This window comes from Lissotriton vulgaris, chromosome 12, assembly GCF_964263255.1.
Source record: "Lissotriton vulgaris chromosome 12, aLisVul1.2, whole genome shotgun sequence".
NCBI lineage: Eukaryota > Metazoa > Chordata > Amphibia > Caudata > Salamandridae > Lissotriton > Lissotriton vulgaris.
In genome coordinates, this window is record NC_141700.1 from 65,876,358 (window position 1) to 65,901,662 (window position 25,305).

General features: G+C 47.6%; 1 protein-coding gene across 8 annotated transcripts in view; it reads right to left on the bottom strand.

Moving 5' to 3' along the window:
• The window catches only part of TCF3 (transcription factor 3), a 784,206-nt gene that overhangs the window by 199,391 nt on the left and 559,510 nt on the right, over positions 1-25,305 (bottom strand). For all 8 annotated transcript variants that reach the window (XM_086947156.1, XM_086947154.1, XM_086947159.1 and 5 more), the window contains exon 14: positions 14,354-14,427. In XM_086947156.1, the coding sequence (XP_086803282.1) occupies positions 14,354-14,427 (74 nt within the window). The remainder of the gene's footprint in view (positions 1-14,353; positions 14,428-25,305) is intronic.

Here is a 25,305-nt window from a genome sequence, read left to right on the forward strand (position 1 = left end):
AAATTGCTGTTATGACACTCGGCCTTACACCACAAGGCACCCAACTACCTCACTCAAAAGTTGACTATATCAGGAGGGTCGAGATCCAATAGAAGTACAAAAAATCTACTCCTGAAACCTCGCAGATTCCGGAAGGAAAAAACGTACAAACGCTCCTTCTCAGGAATAGCACCCAGGATTTGGAACGCACTCCCTCCTGAAACCAGGCTTATCACCTCCACTGCCTTCTTCAAGAAAGAGGTGAAAGCCTTCCTTATGGCCAAGTTCTCCTGAACCGTATCGTTGTTGGACCAGAGACTTTGCACTGACTTGGTATCACTGGCTACCTCATTGTCTAATGTCTAATGATATCATATCCTTACGAGGAGTACGAGCCTATTATACTACTCTCTCACTACCTATTAGCTTATTGTTCATGTTAGTTTGCTAAACTGGATGTTCCCTACCCCTTCTCTCCCTGTAACTCTTAGAAAGTGGTATAAGCCAACCTTATAGCCTAGCTCTCCTGATCTCTATTGTAGCTGGATCAAAGGCTCTACACCGTTCTTATATTGTGGTCTATTTGATTGTTTATTGTTATTCCAACAGCATATGACTATTATCCGATCATGCTATTGAATATTATACTGTACCCAATATTATGTTTAGTCACCCTCTTGTTCCCCCCACCCCCTGCTTCTGTGAAGCGCTCTGATATCTGCAAAGATCTTGTTCGCGCTATATAAAACTCTGAATAAATAAATAAATAAATAAATAAATAAATAAATGAGGCGTTCTGCAGGTTGCTGGCCAGCAACCTGCAGAACGCATTGCCGTACGGGAAGGTATACCGACTGATCTGGTACCCTCAGCAAACTGCACGAGATCGACACTCCGACTGCCTGGCCGGTCCCGATTCTGGTGACCGTATGCCTCATGATCCCTAAACTTTGATTTTATATGGTTTTAGAGGCTCGCAACTATTAGGCAATTATCCAATGTCCTGATGATGATCCCTTTGAATTAAAAGTGGGATCAAAACGCTGTCGACCAATTTATGTGCCCTATACAGTGTGTATATTGTGTACTATGTTGATGTAATGGCGCATTTCAAAATATCTGTTCATATTAAGATTTGAAGAACAATTTAAGCTTTTTGCCTAAAAGCCCCCCTTTCCTTTCTGTCACTGAGTATACTAAAGTGTCTGTGTTTAAATGAGGTACAGGCTTGTGCCCCACAACGCGAGACTGTCTAAGAATATTCTCTCTTCATCTGTTGCTTTAAGTAAAAACATTCTGACCACTGTCCGGCTGGATAAGTCAGTTAAATACAGAATCCATTGTGTCTGTATTCATTTGTATGCTTTATCCTATGTTGCATGGGACCGTTGTTGTGTTTATAATAATGGGGTGGGGGCACACCCCACCACCATAAAGTATATGTTACTGCAACTTGAATCCAAACCATCATTTATTGCCACAACAGTCTCAAGGATCTTCTCCAGGTGGGTAATTTTGCTGCCGTGAGTGGTGGGCAAGTTATATAACATCCTGCACTCCACCATGTTGATTCATGAGGTTTGCTCAATAACTTTTTCCTTCAAACTAATCTACTGTTCACTTCAAGCTGTAATTGCTTCACGACATTGACTAGTTACCGCATTCTGAGGCAGTGACAAGTTGAGGGGTCCATAATTGGATTGTCCAGTCTTGTGCTAAATGCCTTTTTACCATCAATATGGAATTTTGCTTGCTTGGCATTTGCTTTTCCGACATCACTGTCAAGACATGCTAGCTGAAGCACTTTTCATCAGGCAGTCCACACGGTACAATGAATGAGTCCAGGAGGGGGTTAGAGCTGTGTCTCCCTTTAATGTCTAATATTGGTGATCCACCCAAATATATCCAGCAAACACAGCAATTTAAAATACTCTGCATATGTAGCACCTCCAGCCACAGATCATTCAAACATCAGGCACAAGTAATAACAGGATAGAAGTCACAAGAACCACCGAGCACACACATGAGATCAACTGTCCATGCCTTTGCAGAAACCATTTCCTATAAGTCAACTCTCTTTAATTCAAGGATTATGGCTGCCATTTTGAGTTGCTAGGCTTCAGGCTGCCAATCAAACCACTAGGCCGTCACCCTATATTAGGGCCCTTGTTCCTAGGCAGCCAATGGGCAGCACACTGTTAGACAGTCATAACACCAACTAGGTGGTGCAAGAACAGGTGGGGTCTCCATCTTGCCTGCAGCCCCAGTCGCTGTCAGGCATCCAAGGGCCTGCACTGCTGATGCCCAGTCCAGTGAGGCTTGAAAGAGCCTCCATCCCTGGCCTGTTGATGTCCCACAAGCAGATTCCTTCAGTCAATTCGCAGAGGATAGAGTAATTTCTTTATCTTTTTTCCAGTTATTTGTTTTACATGCGAAAAGTTGTCAACCTTTTGAACAAGTTACTTACCTTCGGTAACGCTTTTTCTGGTAGATACAATATCTGCCTGTGGATTCCTCACCTTGTGAATATCCCCCTTGCGCCAGCTACATTCGGAAATTCTTTTTGTAGCCTCGCGCCGACGTGGACTCGGACGTCATAGAGACACGACATCGCTCGCGACTCTGCTGACTTCACCGATGCCTACAATAGGCCCACGCCGGCGTGATGACATCAGTTCCGCCCTTTTTTCCGTGCCTTCAAGGCACACGGACGGACCAATGACAGTAGATATATACACAGTATACGCAGTACAAATATCATGAAAATATCAAGGAAACACACATAGCGTGAAACAAATGCAATAAAACATGAAATAAACAATTCCTTGACAATATAATAAATACAGAAAACTCTGGTATAGAAGAGTGGACAACGGGGAGGCGGGAGGGTCAGTGAGGAATCCACAGGCAGATACTGTAGCTACCAGAAAAAGCGTTACCGAAGGTAAGTAACTTGTTCTTCTGATAGATACATCTGCCGTGTGGATTCCTCACCTTGTGAATAGAGTCCCACAGCAGACCCCACTCCCGGAGGAGGGTGCCCACTCTTCTAAACCAGGAAATCCTGGAGAACAGAGCGAGCAAAATGACCGTCCCTCCTCACTTCGGAATCCAAGCAGTAATGCTTCGCAAAAGTGTGGAGGGAAGACCAAGTTGCCGCTCTACAAATATCCTCTACAGGAACACCTCTGGCCAATGCCGAGGTTGAAGACTTTGCTCTCGTAGAATGAGCCCTTATACCCTCTGGTGGATCCTTACCGGCCAAAGAGTAGCAGATCTTTATAGAGAGGACGATCCATCTCGACAAGGTTCTTTTATGGACCGCTCTTCCTTTCTTGCAACCAGCGAACCAAATGAAGAGCTGGTCATCCAAACGAAAGTCTCTAGATCTGTCCAAGTAAAAAGACACCGCCCTTTTGGGGTCCAGACGGTGCAGTCTCTCTTCCTCCTTAGAAGGGTGAGGGGGAGGATAGAAGGTAGGAAGGGTAATGGACTGTCCTAGATGGAAGGGAGTTACCACCTTAGGCAGAAAAGCAGCCCTGGTCCTAAGAACCATTCGATCAGCATGAATGGTCAAGAAAGGGGGCTTGTGACTAAGAGCTTGAAGCTCACTTACCCTCCTTGCCGAGGTTATAGCAACAAGGAAGATCGTTTTGAGAGACAGAAGCCTCATAGGACATTTATGAAGAGGCTCAAAGGGAGCACCCATCAAAAAGGCCAATACAAGATTTAAGTCCCACTGAGGCACAATAAAAGGAGAAGGAGGGAACTTATTTGTGAGGCCCTTCAAAAACCTTAAAACTACAGGAGACATAAAAAGAGATGGCTGGTCAGGCAAGCACTGAAATGCAGACAGCGCAGAAAGATAGCCCTTCACTGTAGCAACAGCAAGCCCCTGCTGCGCCAGAGAAAAGGCAAATTGGAGAACATCAGACAAATGGGCTCTCAAAGGGTCAATAGACTTCTCCCCACACCACGTGACAAATTTTGACCATCTATAAGAATAGATAGATTTAGTGGAGTCACGCCTGGCTGACAAGATGACATCCACAACATCAGGTGGGAGAGAAAAGGAATTCAGGTTGCCCCGTTCAATCTCCAAGCATGAAGGTGTAATGACTGGAGGTGGGGGTGTAGAACCTGCCCCTCCATCTGAGAAAGGAGGTCTGCCCTGAGAGGGAGACGAAGCGGCTGGTGAGAGGAGAGGTGGAGAAGATCTGTATACCACACCCTTCATGGCCAGTCTGGGGCGACCAATATGACTTGGGCCCGGTCTTGGCGAATCTTTCTCAGAACCCGAGGAATCAAAGGTATGGGGTGTGAGAAGGTGGCCTGATATGCAGTGGTCACTATTCTAGTGAACACTATGTATCAGTCCAGCAACCCTTATTGATGATTGGTTGTAAGTCAACCTTATAGACCAGCTATCCTAGTAGCATGGATACGAGCAGTCTAAGGCTAAAGACTCGAGAGGGCGTGTTAAGCCAGCTGTTATACCACACATATACCCCTTGAATACCCAGTGAAAGGACACCACACAAGTGTTATGAAAATAAACAAGATATTTATTAAGAATCACAACAGCCCTGTACTCCTTATGAGGACAGGGTACTAAGCACAACACAAAACTCTTACGAAAATACTTAAGTTAGCACAGTATATACAAATGCCCGAGGGGCACGGAAAACCATATACTCTGAAAGTGGAATGCGAAATTACTAGCAGGTAAGTACAGTACTAATAGGCTTAGGAATCGCTAGGACTTGACTATAGAATCTTCAGATTACTTCTAGGAGGCCTAGGGGACTCGGGTGCAGAGTGTGCACTCTCACGCGTGATGCGGGACAAAGTCTATGGTAGCTAGTAATGACAAAGTTAGTGTTCTCGGGCGAACCCGACCTGGTAGGAGGAAAACGAAAGTGGATCCTGACCCTTGGATAGTGAGGCTATGCTGGGGCACCGAAATGCCGAAGTTACCTAGCCCAGGGGCTGCAGCTGCATATGTCTCAAAAGACGTCGGGAATCCTCGTAGACGGACCAGGAGCCTGGAAGAAAGAAGTTGCTGGCAGGCGACCAGTGAAGAAAGTTCGATGGACCTGTAGGAAGGTACCTCCTGACTATGGTTGCCCCCAACTTTTTTGCCCTGTGTTTTAGCTGGTTTTTTACATAGTCGACCTGGGATCCTGCCAATCAGGACCCCAGGCCTACTGCTCTCTCTGTAAAATGGATTCCATGTACCTTAGGTACATTTCCAATTGGTACTGGGCCACCTTATCAGACCCTGTAACTCAGGGCATAGGTGTACCCAGGGCCTACCAGGGGCTGAAGCATGTATTATGCCACCCCTGGCTGGCCTCCTAAATTTGACACAACTGGCTGCATGACAGCTGGGGCAAAGTCGTGTAATCACCCTTTGCTGTAGATATAGTATACCTATATCTAACCCTAAAATGGACACACAGATTCCTATCAGTCACTCCTATGGCAGGCCTTGACAATCCTGAAGGCAGAGTGCTTGGAATCGTGTGAGATGGTGCTCTGGCATGAGCTGAGCCCATTTGCAGCTTGCGGAACCAAGTCCTAATAGCTGTTCCATGATAACGCATACCATATACTCTTAAGTGCATTATAATCCTCGCGGTTAAATGCTATCTTTGGTATTGCTTTATCAAAACATGTCGAGTAAGGTGTCATACGAATTGGAATACTAACCCCTCGCCAATTCTGGCGACGGGGTTAGCATTCCACCCTTCTAGAGGGACACGACATGTATGTAACTGTGAACCCCGGTTAAAGTTAAGCGAAGCCTCAGCTCAACAAAATGGATGCTGCCACCACAGACACGAGTCTGACCTCCTGCTGCTGGGAGTCCTCCCAGAGAGGAGAGCTTGGACAAAGGGTTTCCTGTCAGGGGCGGTGCTAGCACCATCCCAGACAGGGTTTTGTGTATCCTGGGTAGGCAGGGCTTTACAGGAAGGTGACTGCTGAGTGGCACCCCGGTGCTCACTACGCATAGGCCAGTCAGAACCAGTTCCAGGGGCACACCAGCCCCTGGCCTGGGGAAGTCCGGCATGGGAGAGGGGTGTAACCACCCCCCTCCTAGTCCCACCCATAGGCAGGACCTAGTCACCGGGTCAGCCCCCTTTTTTTAGTATAAAGATAGGAGCGGGCCCCCTGTTAAAATCAGATCATCTTTGGAATCAAGACACGACTTTCTGCGAAAGACATCAAGATTTCCTTCTTCAAGATTCTCCCTTGTGGCTAAGGAGTAGTCACCCTGCATCCGCAGGCACCATCCTAAAGAACACTGCGGTCTGCTGCAAGTCCTTCACGAATCCGACGACCCAGCTCGACGAGACCCGGCTTCCCTGGCACCTCTGACCTCTACTCACCTCTACAGCAAAGCTGAGAACTGTGAGTGGGACGAGACCTCGAGGGACCGAAGATCGCCAAGACTGCACGACTTCTTTGTAACAAGCCCACCGTGTGCTCCACTGGTGAGTGCTTTGGGGTCCGAGAAGCCCCAACCCTGAGCAGCTCCAGCACCGAAGATCAGCCCTCCAGCATCTCCACGATCTGCGTGGGGCCCTTCTGCTTTTGCGTGCTCACCGCGCTGTGTGGCTACTAGCCGGCTGGCTTGTGGCCTTCTTCACGACGCCCGACGACATCACTGCTGCTGGTCTGGTTGCTCCAGACTGGCCCTTGCTTCCTTCTTCAAGAGAGGCACCCCGGACCCTCCTGGTCCACTCCAGACGCCATTTTGAGTCCACCGCGTGGGCTTGAATTTGCCAAGGCTTTGTTGCCCAATCCTGGGTCCAGCGACGCCGACAGCTTCATCCATCGTGGGACAGCTCGCTCCTCCATCCTGGTCGCCGACAACGCCTCCTGGTCCGTGAGATCTGCGAGCACAGCGTCACCCACTCACCTAGTCGAGGTGACTACCATCCGGTGCCCTCCTGGTGCCACCTGACTACTGGCTAGTAGTCTCGAACTTGGTCCCCTCTGCTTTCAGGTGTCATCTTCCTTCGATCCAGGCTTGGATCCATCGAACTTTCTTCACTGGTCGCCTGCCAGCAACTTCTTTCTTCCAGGCTCCTGGTCCGTCTACGAGGATTCCCGACGTCTTTTGAGACCTATGCAGCTGCAGCCCCTGGGCTAGGTAACTTCGGCATTTCGGTGCCCCAGCATAGTCTCACTATCCAAGGGTCAGGATCCACTTTCGTTTTCCTCCTACCAGGTCGGGTTCGCCCGAGAACACTAACTTTGTCATTACTAGCTACCATAGACTTTGTCCCGCATCACGCGTGAGAGTGCACACTCTGCACCCGAGTCCCCTAGGCCTCCTATAAGTAATCTGAAGGTTCCATAGTCAAGTCCTAGCGATTCCTAAGCCTATTAGTACTGTACTTACCTGCTAGTAATTTCGCATTCCACTTTCAGAGTATATGGTTTTCCGTGCCCCTCGGGCATTTGTATATACTGTGCTAACTTAAGTATTTTCGTAAGAGTTTTGTTTTGTGCTTAGTACCCTGTCCTCATAAAGAGTACAGGGCTGTTGTGATTCTTAATAAATATCTTGTTTATTTTCATAACACTTGTGTGGTGTCCTTTCACTGGGTATTCAAGGGGTTTATGTGTGGTAAACAGCTGGCTTAACACGCCCTCTCGAGTCTTTAGCCTTAGACTGCTCGTATCCATGCTACTAGGATAGCTGGTCTATAAGGTTGACTTACAACCAATCATCAATAAGGGTTGCTGGACTGATACATAGTGTTCACTAGAATAGTGAGCACTGCATATCAGGCCACCTTCTCACATCCCAAGCCTGGATCGAAGGAAGATGACACCTGAAAGCAGAGGGGACCAAGTTCGAGACTACTAGCCAGTAGTCAGGTGGCACCAGGAGGGCATCGGATGGTAGTCACCTCGACTAGGTGAGTGGGTGACGCTGTGCTCGCAGATCTCACGGACCAGGAGGCGTTGTCGGCGACCAGGATGGAGGAGCGAGCTGTCCCACGATGGATGAAGCTGTCGGCGTCGCTGGACCCAGGATTGGGCAACAAAGCCTTGGCAAATTCAAGCCCACGCGGTGGACTCAAAATGGCGTCTGGAGTGGACCAGGAGGGTCCGGGGTGCCTCTCTTGAAGAAGGAAGCAAGGGCCAGTCTGGAGCAACCAGACCAGCAGCAGTGATGTCGTCGGGCGTCGTGAACAAGGCCACAAGCCAGCCGGCTAGTAGCCACACAGCGCGGTGAGCACGCAAAAGCAGAAGGGCCCCACGCAGATCGTGGAGATGCTGGAGGGCTGATCTTCGGTGCTGGAGCTGCTCAGGGTTGGGGCTTCTCGGACCCCAAAGCACTCACCAGTGGAGCACACGGTGGGCTTGTTGTAAAGAAGTCGTGCAGTCTTGGCGATCGTCGGTCCCTCGAGGTCTCGTCGCACTCACAGTTCTCAGCTTTGCTGTAGAGGTGAGTAGAGGTCAGAGGTGCCAGGGAAGCCGGGTCTCGTCGAGCTGGGTCGTCGGATTCGTGAAGAAGGACTTGCAGCAGACCGCAGTGTTCTTAGGATGGTGCCTGCGGATGCAGGGTGACTACTCCTTAGCCACAAGGGAGAATCTTGAAGAAGGAAATCTTGATGTCTTTCGCAGAAAGTCGTGTCTTGATTCCAAAGATGATCTAATTTGAACAGGGGGCCCGCTCCTATCTTTATACTAAAAAAGGGGGCTGACCCGGTGACTAGGTCCTGCCTATGGGTGGGACTAGGAGGGGGGTGGTTACACCCCTCTGCCATGCCGGACTTCCCCCAGGCCAGGGGCTGGTGTGCCCCTGGAACTGGTTCTGACCGGCCTATGCGTAGTGAGCACCGGGGTGCCACTCAGCAGTCACCTTCCTGAAAAGCCCTGCCTACCCAGGATACACAAAACCATGTCTGGGACGGTGCTAGCACCGCCCCTGACAGGAAACCCTTTGTCCAGGCTCCCCTCGCTGGAAGGACTCCCAGCTGTAGGGGGTCAGACTCGTGTCTGTGGTGGCAGCATCCATTTTGTGGAGCTGAGGCTTCGTTTAACTTTAACCGGGGTTCACAGTTACATACATGTCGTGTCCCTCTAGAAGGGTGGAATGCTAACCCCGTCGCCAGAATTGGCGAGGGGTTAGTATTCCAATTCGTATGACACCTTACTCGACATGTTTTGATAAAGCAATACCAAAGATAGCATTTAACCGCGAGGATTATAATGCACTTAAGAGTATATGGTATGCGTTATCATGGAACAGCTATTAGGACTTGGTTCCGCAAGCTGCAAACGGGCTCAGCTCATGCCAGAGCACCATCTCACACGATTCCAAGCACTCTGCCTTCAGGATTGTTAAGGCCTGCCATAGGAGTGACTGATAGGAATCTGTGTGTCCATTTTAGGGTTAGATATAGGTATACTATATCTACAGCAAAGGGTGATTACACGACTTTGCCCCAGCTGTCATGCAGCCAGTTGTGTCAAATTTAGGAGGCCAGCCAGGGGTGGCATAATACATGCTTCAGCCCCTGGTAGGCCCTGGGTACACCTATGCCCTGAGTTACAGGGTCTGATAAGGTGGCCCAGTACCAATTGGAAATGCACCTAGGGTACATGGAATCCATTTTACAGAGAGAGCAGTAGGCCTGGGGTCCTGATTGGCAGGGCCCCAGGTCGACTATGTCAAAAACCAGCTAAAACACAGGGCAAAAAGTTGGGGGCAACCATAGTCAGGAGGTACCTTCCTACATGGGGGGAAACGCGTAAAGGAGTTGTCTTCCCCAACTCAACTGAAATGCACCCCCCATGGCTCCTTGCAACGGATACTGGAGACTGCAGAACAACAGGCAGTGAGCATTCTCGCGAGTGGCGAACAGGTCCACCCGAGGAGTCCCCCACATCTGAAAGATGTCGTGAACCACCTCCGGGTGAAGCCTCCACTCGTGGTCGGCGGCGAACTGCCGACTGAGACGGTCTGCACGAACGTTCAGAACTCCGGCCAGATGATTTGCCATCAGACAAATCTGATGGTCCTGAACCCAGGACCAGAGACGCAGAGCCTCTCTGCGGAGACACTGCGACCCCATTCCTCCCTGTTTGTTGATGTACCACATCGCTGTCGTGTTATCCGTCAGGACCTGAACCAAACGACCGCGAAGGGAAGGAAGGAAGGCCTTGAGCGCCAAACGTATCGCCCGCAATTCTAGAAGGTTGATGTGAAGCAACCTTTCCTCTGGAGACCAAAGACCCTTGACCTCCAGATCCCCCAGATGAGCACCCCACCCTAGAGTGGAAGCATCCGTAATCACTGTGGCCACCGGAGGAGGCAGTTAAAAAGGCTTCCCCTGAGACCGGTTGCCTTCCACGCCCCACCAAGATAGATCCACCGCTGCTTCTCCGGAGATCCTCACTGACTCCCCGAGATCTCCGTTGTGCTGATACCACTGCCTGCGGAGGCACCACTGGAGCGCCCTCATGTGCCAGCGTGCATGGTTGACCAACAGAATGCAAGAAGATAACAGACCGAGCAGGCGAAGGACCTTCAGGACTGGAACAACCGCTCCATTGTAAAATAAAGGAATCATTTCTGTATGTTGTGAATCCTTTGAGGAGGAGGGAATGCACGACATACAGTTGTGTCCAGTACAGCACCTATGAACAGGTTGCGCTGGGAGGGCACCAGGTGAGACTTTGGTACATTTATCGAAAAACCCAACCTGAACAACAACTGGGTTGTCTCCTGCAGATGATTAAGCACTCTCTCCGACGACTCCGCTTTGATCAGCCAGTCGTCCAAATAAGGGAATACAGGAATCCCTGACCTTCTGAGATGCGCTGCCACCACTGCCATCACCTTGGTGAAGACTCGAGGCGCAGTAGTAAGACCAAACGGAAGGACCGCAAACTGATAGTGCTGCGATCCGGAGATACTTCCTGTGCGACTTTAGGATTGGGATGTGAAAGTACGCATCCTGCAAGTCGAGCGACACCATCCAGTCTTCTTCCAGCAGTGCCTGAAGAACCTGTGCAAGGGTGAGCATCTTGAATTTCTCCTGTTTCAGATAAAAATTCAAGATCCTGAGATCCAGGATTGGACGAAGTCTGCCATCCTTTTTGGGAATCAGGAAATACCGGGAGTAGCATCCCTGACTCCATTCCTGCTCTGGGACCACCTCTATCGCACCCTTCCTTAATAGAGTTTGGACTTCCTCCTGAAGGAGTAACAGATGTTCCTCTGAGCAATATCCCTGGCAAGGAGGGTAATTGGGAGGGAATTCTCGAAAGGGAAGGGCATACCCATTTTCTACGAGATTGAGAACCCAAAGATCCGATGTAACCGATTCCCAATCCCGTAGAAAGTGGGTAAGCAGACCCCCCCACCGGACCCACATGAACCTGAATGGCGGATCTAGTGCTGCTTTTCTGTGGCTGGGGGGTTGGAGGAGGTGGAGGAGGAAGAGGCTTGACGCCCTCGAGGACGTGCCCTTTGCCTTCCCCTGTACGACCTATACAAGGTATTTTGCTGCTGCTGCTGCTGTTGATGCTGCTGCTGACCTTGTCTAAATGTACGAAAAGAAGAGCGACCAAAGCCTCTGAATTTCCTGGTCGTAGAACCTCTAACTTGAATACCAAGAGATCTAGCAGTCGTCCTGCTATCCTTAAATCTCTCCAAGGCCGAATCTGCCTTCTTGCCAAAGAGTCCTTCACCATCAAAAGGCAGATCTAACAAAGCAGACTGTACATCAGCAGAAAAATCTGAGGATTTTAACCAAGCTGAACGCCTTGTGGCAACAGCAGTGCCCATGATCCTTGCCACAGAATCTGCAGTATCAAGGCCGCTCTGGATAACTTGGCGAGCTGCCGCTTGAGTGTCAGATAAAACTTCCTCAAAGTCACCTCTGCAGTCTTCTGGAACCTTAGGGATCAATGTACGTACAGAGTCCATAAGAGTGTGGACATATCTTCCCATAAGGCAAGTGGCATTTGTTGATTTTAACGCCATACTCGCAGACGAGAAAGTTTTCTTGGCCACTTGATCCTGCTTTTTAGCTTCCTTGTCACCAGGAACTTGTGGAAAAGCACCAACTGACTTCTTAGAACATGCCGCCTGAATCACCAAACTCTCAGGAGAAGGGTGAGACGACAAAAAGGCAGGGTCCTCAGGAGCCACTCTATACCTCCTAGCCACACCTTTCGAGACAGCAGGAGCAGAAAGAGGCTTCTTCCACACCTCCATAATGGGTTGAGTCAAAGCATCATTAAAAGGGAGCAATGGCTCCACAGCTGAGCTCGGAGAATGAAGAACCTCAGTAAGCAGATACGATTTAAATTCAGCAGTAGGCAATTTTAAACCTAAAAGTCCCGCTGCTTTTTTCATCACCACATGATATGGCTGAACATCTTTAGACGTTACATCAGGACCTGATGGTAAAACCCACTGTGGGGAAAATTCAAGACCACTAGCCTCTGCTAGATCCTCGAAATAATTTTCATCCAGCTCACCTTCTTCCAAGTCAGAATGAGACTCACAATACCTCTGCTCTTCCAGGAGACGTTGAGCCTCTCTCCTAGATCTCTGCTTAACACGGAGTGCAGCCGGATCCACTGTCGACTCAGACGGCGCCGGAGCCGACGTCGGAATCGAATCCGAAGGCTTAGAAGGATGTTCCAGAGATTTGCTTGGAGCGGGCGACGCCGGTGCTGGAGTCGTTGACTTCGGTCGAGCCGGCGTCGACATCGGCGTCGATCTCGGTGGAGCCACAGCGGGGTCGGAGCCGGCAAATATGGCATGAAAGGTGCCGGGGCATATGAATGAGGCACCCCCAAATTAAATGCCATTGGACCCATGGGACCCGAAGGCGCTCCAGAGGGGTACCAAGACTTCGAGAAAACATCATACATAGCGTTGAGAAACGCTGAAGGATCCTGACCTGGAGCTGGAAAAGGTGGATGCTCAGGTCGACCTCAAAGTAGATTCGAATCGGTCTCAACAACAGGAGTCGATTCCTCATCCTCCACAGGAACTTCACCGACCTCTTCTTGAGCTGGAGACGGTGCCGGAGTCGGATCGGGAACCGGAGTCTGAGAATGAACTTGCGACTCTGAAGGCGAGGCCTCGCCTTCTTGATCCGAAATCTCTTGTGGAGGAATTACTTTCGATTTAATCTTCTTGGGTGATCTCGACCTCGAGTCAGACTTATCACCCGAATGACGACGAGACTCATGTCTCCTCTTCTTATGCTTCTTACGGGACCTCGAAGCATGATCCGACGAAGACCCCGAAGCCGACACCTCCCGAGACCTCTATCTCGACCTCGATCTAGACTTCTTCGAGTGGGATTTCGAAGATTTCCTAACCTTATCGGCCTTCAGTTTAGCCACAAGAAGCTTAGACTCCCTTTCTCGCAGGGCCTTTGGATTCATCTTTTGACACGACGAACACCCATCCACATCGTGGTCGGAGCTCAAACACCAAATACAGTCTTGGTGTGGGTCCGTAACGGACATCATCTTTCCACATTCTCTGCAGGGCTTAAAACCCGTCTTCTTTGTCGACATATTAAAAGAACAAAGAGGCAAGAAGCAGAGAAACGAAGAAATACAGCAACAGAGTTACTAGAAGCTACAGAGTATCCCAAACCGTTAGCGTCGACGACGCGGAAAAAAGGGAACTGATGTCATCACGCCGGGGTGGGCCTATTGTAGGCGTCGGTGACGTCAGCGGAGTCGCGATCGATGTCGTGTCTCTATGACGTCCGAGTCCACGTTGGCGCGAGGCTACAAAAAGAATTTCCGAATGTTGCTGGCGCAAGGGGGATATTCACAAGGTGAGGAATCCACACGGCAGATGTATCTATCAGAAATGTTCATCGGAAACAAAACCAAATATATGATTCAGCACAAATGAGAGAAACAGGGCTTGAATGAATGCAGCCTCAGCCTCCATTTTAAAGTAAAGACAAATCCGAATTATCAGAGAGCATTCAAAAATGGAAAATTAAAATAGTGGAAGTGACTAGTTCATAAACACCAGTTTCATTTTGAATCTATTTTCCTGCCAGAGAAAAAATATGTACAAATCAGCCATGAAAATAAAAGTAATGGAAGAAAAACGGCACAATATTACAGTATAACGTAATATACAATCCTTACAGAGCCATACCAGTGTTGAAAGGTGTAGCAAAATGAGAAGATGGCGATTACAGTAAAATCTTCAGACACACCCAAATATGGTAAACATGTTAACAGTGTGGACTGGCAGCAACATTTTAATGGCAGAGATCCTGTGATAGCTTCCAATATTTTACATAATTTAGTACACAATTTTGTTAAACATCCTACCTCACACTGATATACTTACTAAAGTATGGAGTGTCCCTTCATAGTTTGGTGATAAGGCCCCTTGACTACTTGTTCTGGGCCACTGTGAGGAGCCTACAGGAAAAGTAAATAATATAAAAGGCATTCAATTCCCAAGAAAAAAAACAAAAATTACAATACTGTTTGAAGAGAATGGTAAACTTTACTTCCCTGTAACAATTTGTTTGCAGCTTTTTAGCGCGGTTTGGTGCATGCAACGCAAGTTGTGTTTTTCTTAGAAGTATAATTTCTGTTTCAAGGTGACTGGGTATTCAATCCCCCGAAACCCACAATGCACCATGACAGTCTCCAGCTTAGATTTTGTTTTTCCTCTATGGCTGAGATAAAGCAGTCTGATGCGAAGCATGACAGTGAATGTATATGGTGCAGTGTGACCATGTGCTTGAAAGTAATTACGGTTTCAAAAGCCATACTGTACGCTTGCTCAAGGAAGTGGGAGAAAGCATCGGATTTCACAGTACTAAAAGTTGCAAACTGATTGTTACACTGAAGTAACATTTTCCATTTCCAGCATACGTTGCTGTAAATCACATGCTCTGCATAGACTGAAAAGCTGTGCCCTTCTCCATAAAGCGATAGCTTGCAAGCAGGAGGCGCTAAAAACAGAGTATTTAGAGCACTTTTCCAGACTTGCTTCTTTGGAAGGCATGAATGTCCACGCAATGTTTTGGGAAATTAGGGTAGGAGGCCATGATGCATCACTACATATATCTGTACGTGGGCTTCTGCCAAGGAATGCCTTAGAGGCTTCTTTTTGCGAAAGGAATGTGCCCCACGCACAGCATGTAATCTAAGTTTGGCTTAACAGGCTTTGATACATTTTAACTGTCTATCTAGTAATGTCCAACTTGGAAATAGGTTTCCCCAAATGGAACTTGCCAAAAGCTACAAAGAGTTGTGCAGACCTTCTAAAAGTGTTGGTCCTGCATTGCATTACATGAGGGCTCTTTTAATATCTTAAGTGTGTAAAGTCCTTTCCGTAACGGTCTGTGGTTGGGGTAAAAATAATTGGCAAGTCAATGGTTTGATTGACATGGAACAGGGAGACTATCTTAGGCAGAAAGGAAAATGCTACTTACCGGTATACATCTGTTCTTGGCATGTAGAGCTGCAGAGTTACACACTGTTGCATAGATCGCCATCTAGTGTTGGGTCCGGATGTTTGCACTTGTTTTTGTCCTGAAAAGTCTTTGAAGTCACGAGATAGGCGACTCCTCCTTTGGATCATATTGCGCATGGGCATCGGCTCCATCCTTAGATTATTTATCGCCAGCAGGGAAATGATAGAGTTTGTAAGAAACAGGAAGCATGCCCATGTAAGCTGTACCTAATTAAGAAAATACTGGAACAGATGAAGGTAGCCGAGGAGGTGGGTTGGCGTGTGTAACTCTGCAGCTCTACATGCCAAGAACAGATGCATACTTGTAAGTAGCATTTTCCGTTCAAGGCATATGAGCTGCAGATTATACACTGTTGTATAGATTATACAGCAGTACCCCCTCCTAGCGGCGACCACCAGTACCCGTTGCAGTAGTTTGAAATAGTGTTTGGAGTACAGCCTGGCCCACAGTAGCTTGTTTAGTGTGAGAAAGTGGCTCTATATTTACTGGACTAGAATGAAGTACAGTGTGTATAGAGTCCACCAACCCCCAGAGGTATAACAGAGGGTAAAGTCAGAACTGACCTTACTCTCCAAAATGGTAGCTTGGTCGAGCAGTAAGGCAGTACCAGAGGACAGTGTAAAGCATTTGTTGTACACACTCAGTCAGCAAAAGGTTTCAAACACTCAACGACTGAACTCCAGGCCAATTGTTTTTATATCCATAGATGTAGGTGTTTTATTTTTAGAACCAACAGTTATAAAAATATACTTTTCTTGTTATGAGTTCTCTCATGTAACTACTTTGCAAATGAGCAATAAAGTTTGTGCACACAATTAATACAGTATTGACAGTAAGCAACACAATCCTAAAACACACTATAGCATTGAGCTCAATGGGTTTTCCACATGCAAGTACAGTTGATTACTATATAGATTACTTTAGTAGTCCCAGGACTAGATCTGAGATTCAGTCCTGGGGTCTAAGCTGAAACCAGGTTAGCAAAAACGTTTTAGTTACTGTAGTGAATTTTCATGAATATAAAGCGGTTTTAAAAGTTCACACTTAGAAACTTTTCAAAAGAAATCTGACAATGTTATTCAATGGGAGAAAATTCAGGTTGCAGGTAAAGTACGATCGTGTTACTTTTGTAACCCATGACTTGTCTCCTAGGGCCAGCACTGTGGTTTTAACTCAAAACAGGTAGGTAAATGAGTTTCAGTATTTCGTATGATTTTTAAAGAATATTAAAATTTTTCAAGTCAAGTGGTCTTTATTCGATCTCATAATCATAAAAGACATGTACAATTTAAAACAGTAAATATACTTCATTTCATTTTTACGGAATACAAAAGGCCCATAGAGATAACCCAAGTTACAAAATTCATTTGTACCTTAATAAATAATTTGTTAAAAATACTACATTTAAAATACAATTATGTCCATAAAATCATCAATTAATAATCAGGTTAATAATTACCTCTTTACGTCCTATTTTCCATTCCATGAGCACGATTTATCCACATACCATGTAAAAATTTCGAAACTGCAATTATGGTAAGCTCTTTCTCATCTGTTTTTAAAATCCGTATAGCTTCCATACCAGAAGAAACCCCCAATGACTGGAAAATCGGCTTTAGCCATTTGATCCTTACATTCTGGTATACTGGACAAACAAAAAGAACATGACCAATGGATTCCATTTGGGTTACACAAAACGGGCAATTCATACATAGGCCTACACCCCATTTGCCCGAAAAAGCATTAATAGGAAGAGTGCCTATCCTAAATTGGTGGAACCATTTTCTATCACTCTGGACTGTTAAAAGGTCCCAGTATTTCTCATAGGCAGGGACATGTTTAGTCTCTAGGTACACCCTAGACAAGGAAGTGCTGGTCAAGGTTGAGAACCGGTTTATCGTGACCATATTCCAATATAGCTCTTTCAACTCTTTACGAAATGGAAAACTTGCATTCATTGGGTTTTGCCACAACTGGCTCAACCCAAGGTCACTAAAAGTTTTCTTAACCTGCCTAAACCACAGAATTTTTCCTGCACCTACAGTGTCCCTAACCTTCAAAATAGAATGGGCATATTCCGTGAGCTCTGGAGTAACCCAGAGCCTTCGCCAGTAGGCCACAGGTCTAAAACGAGCTACATCCTCCAAATATTGACTACCCAGATCATAATATAGTGGTAGTAAGGGGGTGGAATGAGGTAAACCTGTGATAGACCGCATACATTTATTTTGCAAGGTGCCTAGTGCAGATAAGTTACTATGGGCCCACAGTTCTGCCCCGTACAGTACAGAGGCCGTAATTTTTGCATTATATATTTTCAGTACCGGAGCAATCGGCTTGGTATGGGATTGACGATACTCTCTTAACAGGGCACCAGACAATTGGGCATGTCTAAGCATCAACATATCCAGGTGAGAATTCCACTTAAGTTTTGATGTAAGCATTATGCCCAGATACGTAAAAATGTGTGTCTGCTCCAAAGCAACGCTATTCATAGTGACTGACCCTTTTGCTTCTTTCTGTTTATGAAGAACCATAAACTTGGTCTTGTCAACATTTATGCGAAGGCCATAATCCTTACAGAATAGTTCAAACCTTATAATGGCCTTTTGGAGCCCTTGCTGTGTCTTTGACGACAACGTATCGTCGGCAAACATTATTAAAGGTATTTTACTACCATGTAGGGATGGTGCATCAGTGGGGTGGTTTTCATAATATTTGGTCACATTATTTATATACAACGAAAATAAAGTAGGTGCCAATACACACCCCTGCCTGACCCCACGTTCGACCTGGAATCTGTCAGTCACCTGGCCATGCTGTCCCCAGCGCACCTGGGCAAAGTTTCCTTCATGAAGTTTTATCACAAAAGACAATAGTTCCCTAGGCAAGCCCTGTAATGCTAGAGTATCCCATAACCTAGCTCTAGGAACCAAGTCGAAAGCCGACTTTAGGTCAACAAAGGCGGCGTATATTCTCCCACCATTAAGGATAACAACTCGCCAGTAAATTAAAACAAATCTAAAAACTTGTGATCTGATTAGAACGGAATCCTGCCTGTAATGGGGATAAAATATTGCAATCTTCGACCCAATCCAGGATGCGGGCCAACACCAACCTAGCCGTAACCTTTTGCAGACAATCGATCAGGCTGATTGGCCACTAATTGCTTGGGTCCGATCGATCCCCTTTTTTAAAAATGGGTAAGATCTCAGCGCCTTTCCAGGAATCGGGTATTGGGAACCTTTCGCAATTGCATTTATAAGATGCTCAATATATAGTACCCAGAGTGCCTTATTATGTAAAGACAAGTCAGCAGGGACACAGTCAAGACCAGGGGCTCTGCAACTCCGTACTCTGCTAAGAGCATTTTCAACTTCCTGTTTAGTAAAACACAGTGCAGGGGGATTAACTAGTGCAACACAAAGTTCCTGTGAGAGGTCACATTCTACTGGATCACCAGCAAATTGTTTGTGAAAGTGGGATACCCATGATTCGGGTGTAACATGGTTTGTCGGTGGTTGGCTAATACCACCCTTTCCCCACTTCAACAAATATCAAAAAGCTAACCATGTTCCTTTCGGTGCTGGCACCATACAACTCCTGCCAATAATCCTCATCCCATTCTTTTTTTGCTTTGCGTTGGACTGACTTGTATTCCACTCTTGCCCGACAGATCCTCTCCCTATCCTTAGATCTAATTGGTGAGGCTATAGCTTTACAGGCCATCTTGCATGAATTATCATACCATGAGTCTTTTGGAATCTTTGTGGGATCTTTCTTATTTAAAATGTGTGCAGTAAAATACCCTTTCATGTTATTAAAAAGGTCATTATGTACTGATGTAACTTTGGTCTCATAACCTGGATATACCTGGATACTTCGCGGGTCCACTAGGGCATTAGACACCAGGGTATTGATGCCTCTAACTGGTCCCCTTTAATATTAGTTTCGACCATTTAACTCTTCTCGTGTCATTGCTTAGATGAATTTCTACTCCAGGAGAATGGGCAACATCTGTATCTGTGCCCATACAAGTGAATTCCATTGCCAAAGGGTTATGATCACTCTCTACTCTATCTTTGACGGTCATATCTATTATTTGTGGCCAAAATTCCTTATTAACTAAAATGTAGTCAATACGACTACCACTATTATGGATTGCTGATTCCTTCTTATCGGACGAAGTCCTCCCATTGGCTGCTCTTAGACCGTGCTCCAGGCATAGGGTTTTTAACTGAATGGCTGCCTCTGTCCACTTTTTAATCGGGGCCAAGGATATTTTGGGAATTTCCCATAACATATCTTCTTCGTGGCCCAAATCGTAATCATTAGTGTCCAGGGGCTCAAAGGTACAATTAAAATCACCAGCCACCACTATATCATTTAACCCTTTGTACTTATTAAGATAAGAATCAAGAATGTCAGTAGTACTAGATGCTTTACCACCGGGCAGACCTCGTACATAAACATTAAATATTAGGAGATCATTTACACCCATTTGGGTTACCTTAATTACCAAAAGATCATTTCCTTCCGTTTCCATCTCCCGGACTGTATATTTATCAGACTGCCTTACCCAGATAATGAGCCCCCCATGGGTCTTCCCCTTCGAGCAATTATAGCTGGTTTATAAAAATGTATATACCCTGCCTTAAATACAGGGTCAACTAGCCATGTTTCTTGTAGGGCCACAATGTCATTGTTGTCAATGAAGAGCTGCCAGTCTACTGACTGTAGTTTATTTTTTATACCAGCTATGTTCCACGAGATAAGGCCATATTTACGTGTCTCCAGTCGTGGAACTCCACTATCCATTACTACGGGGGAACTAACCTCAAGGTTGGCTCTGTCCATTGGCATACTCACAACATTTTGGCATATTACTAGGGGGCTTTCCTCCAGCTCTGGCAGAATACCGATAGATTGATATCCAACCTGAGTAATAACTATGTCCCTTAGGGGCGGGTCTGGTTTGACAACTACTTTTACTGCATCCAGTTTCACTAGTGACCGTAATCACTGGAGTTTGGTGATTATATTCTAGGAATGGGTCACGTAGTCAGTCATTGTCTGCCAAGGAACTCAGGGCATCAAATCTATTATAGGTTGGAATAGCACAATTTACCAATCCTGGTTCGGTGCCACGGTACCTGTCAGGACCCCCTCGAGGGGGTGGACTGACACGGTAAAAGTACCCTAAAGGGAGTATATGTATAACGTCTTCCCTTATCACAGAGGATGAGGCCGTTTCCAAGATGCACCAGACTAGTTTTGGAGATCTAAAACTGATGACAATACAGTCCCCCTCCATACCCTTCACTGATTTGCCTACCCAAGCAACCCTTCGTATCATCAGAAAATCCTCAAATAGATGTTTCCCAAGCCCTGTTTTAGTTCCCAGATAATGAAGGGGCTTATTTTTCAATGAGGACCAATACTCTTCCTCTTGTGGTCTGAGTGATGGGGTATTGGCTAGGACAATAGTGAATGGTGTTGACTCAGAGGGGAAATCTAAAAACACACTCCTTTCCCCTTTGCTCTCCACCCTGGACCTAGGGACAAGACCAGTTTATTGTTACACGGGTTTATGTCATTTCGGGCTACTCACAATGGGTCAGATTGGTTTATAACACAAGGAGGATGAGGTTTGGGGTTTGAAAGGGCTTCACTAGAATGCACTGGAATTTGGGAAAAAACAGGGTTTCCTGTCTGTTTTAGTCCTGGAACTTCAATAGGGCCAGGCATGTTAGTGTTACCAGATGATTTGAATAGATATTCTTCAATTTTTACCAGCCTCCGGTCTATTCGGTCTAGTCTACCAACAAGTGGGTCCAAATGTGCTACGAGTAGGTCCTTAAGCTGCTTGCAATAAGTTTCATGGATGTCATCCATGACTAGGGGCTGCTGCACATCCTGTATTTGACCCATTGTTGGTGCATCATCCTGTCTATGTACTACTGCAGTGGTAACAACTTCTGACCCTCTCCTAACCAGACTAGTGCTCCTATTTTTTGCTAGCTTTGCTACCTGTGCACTAGTTCTCTGAGCATTACATGCTTTCCTTTTCCTGGTCTGGGCGGCTATGACAGAAGACTGGTCAGCATTTTTTTGTTGTCTGGTTCTAGGTTTTCTAGCAGAAGCCATAGGGTTGCTGTTAGACCTAAGAACTGGAGCCACTAGTAGGGACGCTGTTTGGGAGCCTCTAGCTGACAATGTTGGTGATCGTGAACATATAGAATGACCAGGGGAAGCATCTTCAATAGACCCTTGACCAAGGGGTAGGCTGGGAAACTCTAAAGAGAGCCTCTTTTCAGTAGACTCTATTTCCTGCAAAAGTAAACTTTCAGCACGGATTAAGTAGGCATCCAGGGTCCCAATCACTCCTACCCCTCGCTTACAAATACTATTGTTCATTTCTAGGGCAAGGTGTCCTTAGGCAATAAACATGAAATAATCAAGTTTAAAGTCTTACTTTAGTGTCCAGCAATGATGTTAGGGAAATGGCCCAGCCTTTTCCGGTCGCGGATGGGCCTGCCCTTGGCCCAGGCTTGGCCCGGGGACGCCCGCGAGCGTCCCGTGGGAGGCGCGACGTTGTTTTAAGCGCCTCCGGGCACTTTCCAGTGACGTTGTTGGTGTGCGCCCCTCAAGGGACTCTGGGTGTTGTAGTCCCGAGGCAGCACACAGGGCGCGAGGCTTCCTTCTAGTGGCCGGCAGGGATGAGAGTGAGAGCCGGTGTCACCACACTGTAATCCCCCGCAGAAGGAGCAGTCAAAGTCTCTGGCACCAGGTAGGGAAAAGAAAAGAGGAACCCGCGCCGTGGGAGGCGCAAAGTTGTTTCAAGCGCCTTCAGGCGCTTTCCAGTGACGTTGTTGGTGTGCGCCCCTCAAGGGACTCTGGGTGTTGTAGTCCCGGGGCAGCACACAGGGCCCGAGGCTTCCTTCTAGTGGCCGGCAGGGATGAGAGAGAGAGCCTGTGTCGCCACACAGTAATCCCCCGTAGAAGGAGCAGTCAAAGTATCTTGCCCGTCTAGGCCGCCCTCCCAACTACCATCCAACCCAATCATCCTGGGCAGAGACCTCCAAAAGTAGACAGAAGAAATTTCATAGAAAAGCAGACAATGGGTTCCTATGGAGAATATACAAGTTACTAGTAAACCCGCTAGAGATTACTTTTGCGGTTCAGTACTGGGCTGAAAGGTACAGCACTGGCTTCTCCCCTGATCACAGGTGAGTACTTCGGAATTCCGACTTTGGCTGATTTTATGTGAATATTTTCAGGTTTCAAAACTTCACACTTAGAAAATTTTCGAGTCAAAATGAGTCTATGTTATCCAATGGCAGGTAAGTAAATTACCGGTTTCTAGGAGAGTACTTGGTTGGTGAAGTTAAGGTTCAGGGCATAGACTCGGGGGTCCCCCAGGGTCGGGTAAGTACAGTTAGTTCACTCCCAGCGGCAGAGGGGCGGCCAGGTGCAGAGGTAGGTAGGCCCAATGATATCCAATGAGGGAAGAGGGGCCTTCGGTTGGTGGCTGCTGGCTAGCAGACCACGCGGCTGTGGGAGCTGGGCTCCTGGTCACTTGCTCAGGGCAAGGCGGGAAGTAGGATAGGACACAGAGGTCACAGCCAGCGGCACTCAGGCAGCTGGGTGCTAGGTGCAGGGTGCCTTTGAGCCGTCGGGCGCTCCATGTTATCCAATGTGTGAGAAAGTGCCATCTTTCTTGCCTTGGTATGCCCCCACTTTTTTCTTAACTGCTGATGTGCTTTGACTGAGTGTGCCCTGGGGCCCGGTCAATCCGGTACCCCGGGCCTGTGTTCCTTCCCTAAAAAGAAAAGCTATGCTGAAACAAAATACCCAATTGGCATCTCTGGCAACCTGTCAGCCCCTAGTAAATGTTACCCTAGGTACCCAGGGCATGGTGACCAGAGAAGACCCAGGAGGGCTGCAGCACTTATTGTGCCACCCTCAGGGGCCCTGTACCCTGGCACCCACACGAACAAGTTACTTACCTTCGGTAACGATATATCTGTAAGAAACAGTAGTTAGTATTAGATTCCTTACCTTAGAATATCCCCAGGCGTCAGTCTGGATCCGGAAACTTTTGCGTAGCAGTACCCCTGCGCGTCGGTAGGCGTCGTCTGCAGGCGTCCCCTGCGGCTCCGCGTCCGTCGTCGGCGTCGTGCGCCGTGATGACGTCGCTGGAGTATATAGACGCCGCCTCCGCGCGCTGACGTCAGTTCTTTGTACACAGCTTTTCCGCGCCAGAACACGCAGCCATGTGAGAACCAACACTGGTGCCATTTGAAACTAGGGCCCTGAAAGGGATGTCCTTAACCCTAGGTATCAGTTCGCAGAACGGGGAGGATGGGTGGGCGGTAAGGAATCTAATACTAACTACTGTTTCTTACAGATATATCGTTACCGAAGGTAAGTAACTTGTTCATCTGAAAGAAACAGGTTAGTATTAGATTCCTTACCTTAGAATAGATACCCCAGCAACACCAACCCCGGTGGTGGGTCTGCGAACCAATACAATCCTACACCAGAAAGTCCTGGAGGATCGAACGGCCAAAGAAGCCATCCCTCCGGACTTGACTGTCCAGGCAGTAGTGCCTCGCAAAAGTGTGCAGCGAGGCCCACGTAGCCGTCTGGCAAATGTCCTGCAAAGAGACTCCCCGGCCCAGGGCAGTAGTAGCCGCCGTGGCCCGAGTGGAATGGGCCCTCAGCCCAACAGGAGGCTCCTTCAGAGCAAAAAAGAGTAGCACGCTTTGATGCACAGAACGACCCACCGAGAGACGGTCCGTTTATGTACCGCCCGTCCCTTCTTCGCACCCACGTAGCCAACAAACAGTTGGTCATCCACCCGGAACTGGCGTGTGCGATCAATATAAAATGAAAGCGCACGTTTTGGGTCCAGACGATGGAGCCGCTCTTCATCCTTTGAAGGATGCGGATGCGGGAAGAAGGAGGGGAGGGTGATGGACTGCCCGATGTGAAAAGCAGAGACAACTTTGGGCAGGAAAGAAGGTCTAGTTCTCAAAACCACCTTGTCTGGATGAATGGACAGGAAGGGAGGTTTGACAGAAAGAGCCTGGAGCTCACTCACTCTCCTGGCAGAGGTGATGGCAACCAGGAAGGCCGTCTTTAACGTCAGGAGACGGAGAGGACAGGAATGAAGAGGCTCAAAGGGAGCACACATCAAGAAGGTTAGAACCAGGTTCAAGTCCCACTGAGGCATCACAAACGGCACAGGAGGATACATGTGTGTGATGCCCTTCAAGAACCTTGTTACAATAGGGGACTTGAACAAAGAAGGTTGATCAGGCAGCCTCAGAAAGGCCGAAAGGGCAGAAAGGTAGCCCTTGATAGTGCCCAGAGCAGAGCCCTGCTGGGCAAGAGAGAGAAGAAAGAGGAGAACCTCGGAAAGAGGGGCAGAAAGAGGATCCACAGCCTTTGCTGTGCACCATGCCACAAATCTGTTCCACCGGCAGGCGTATACCGACTTTGTGGAGGGACGCCTGGCTGCCAGAATCACATCACAGACTTCAGGAGGCAAGTCAAATGGCCTCAACTGTCGCCGCTCAATCTCCACGCATGGAGGTGGAGGCTGGACAAGTTCGGGTGGAGGACCGTCCCCTGCTGCTGCGACAGAAGGTCCTCCTGAAGGGGCAGGCGGATCGGGGGACCGACTGACATGCTGAGTAGCTCGGGATATCAGTACCTTCGAGCCCAGTCCGGAGCCACAAGGATGACTTGGGCCCGGTCGCGCCTGATCTTCTTCAGCACTCTGGGCAGAAGTGGTATAGGCGGA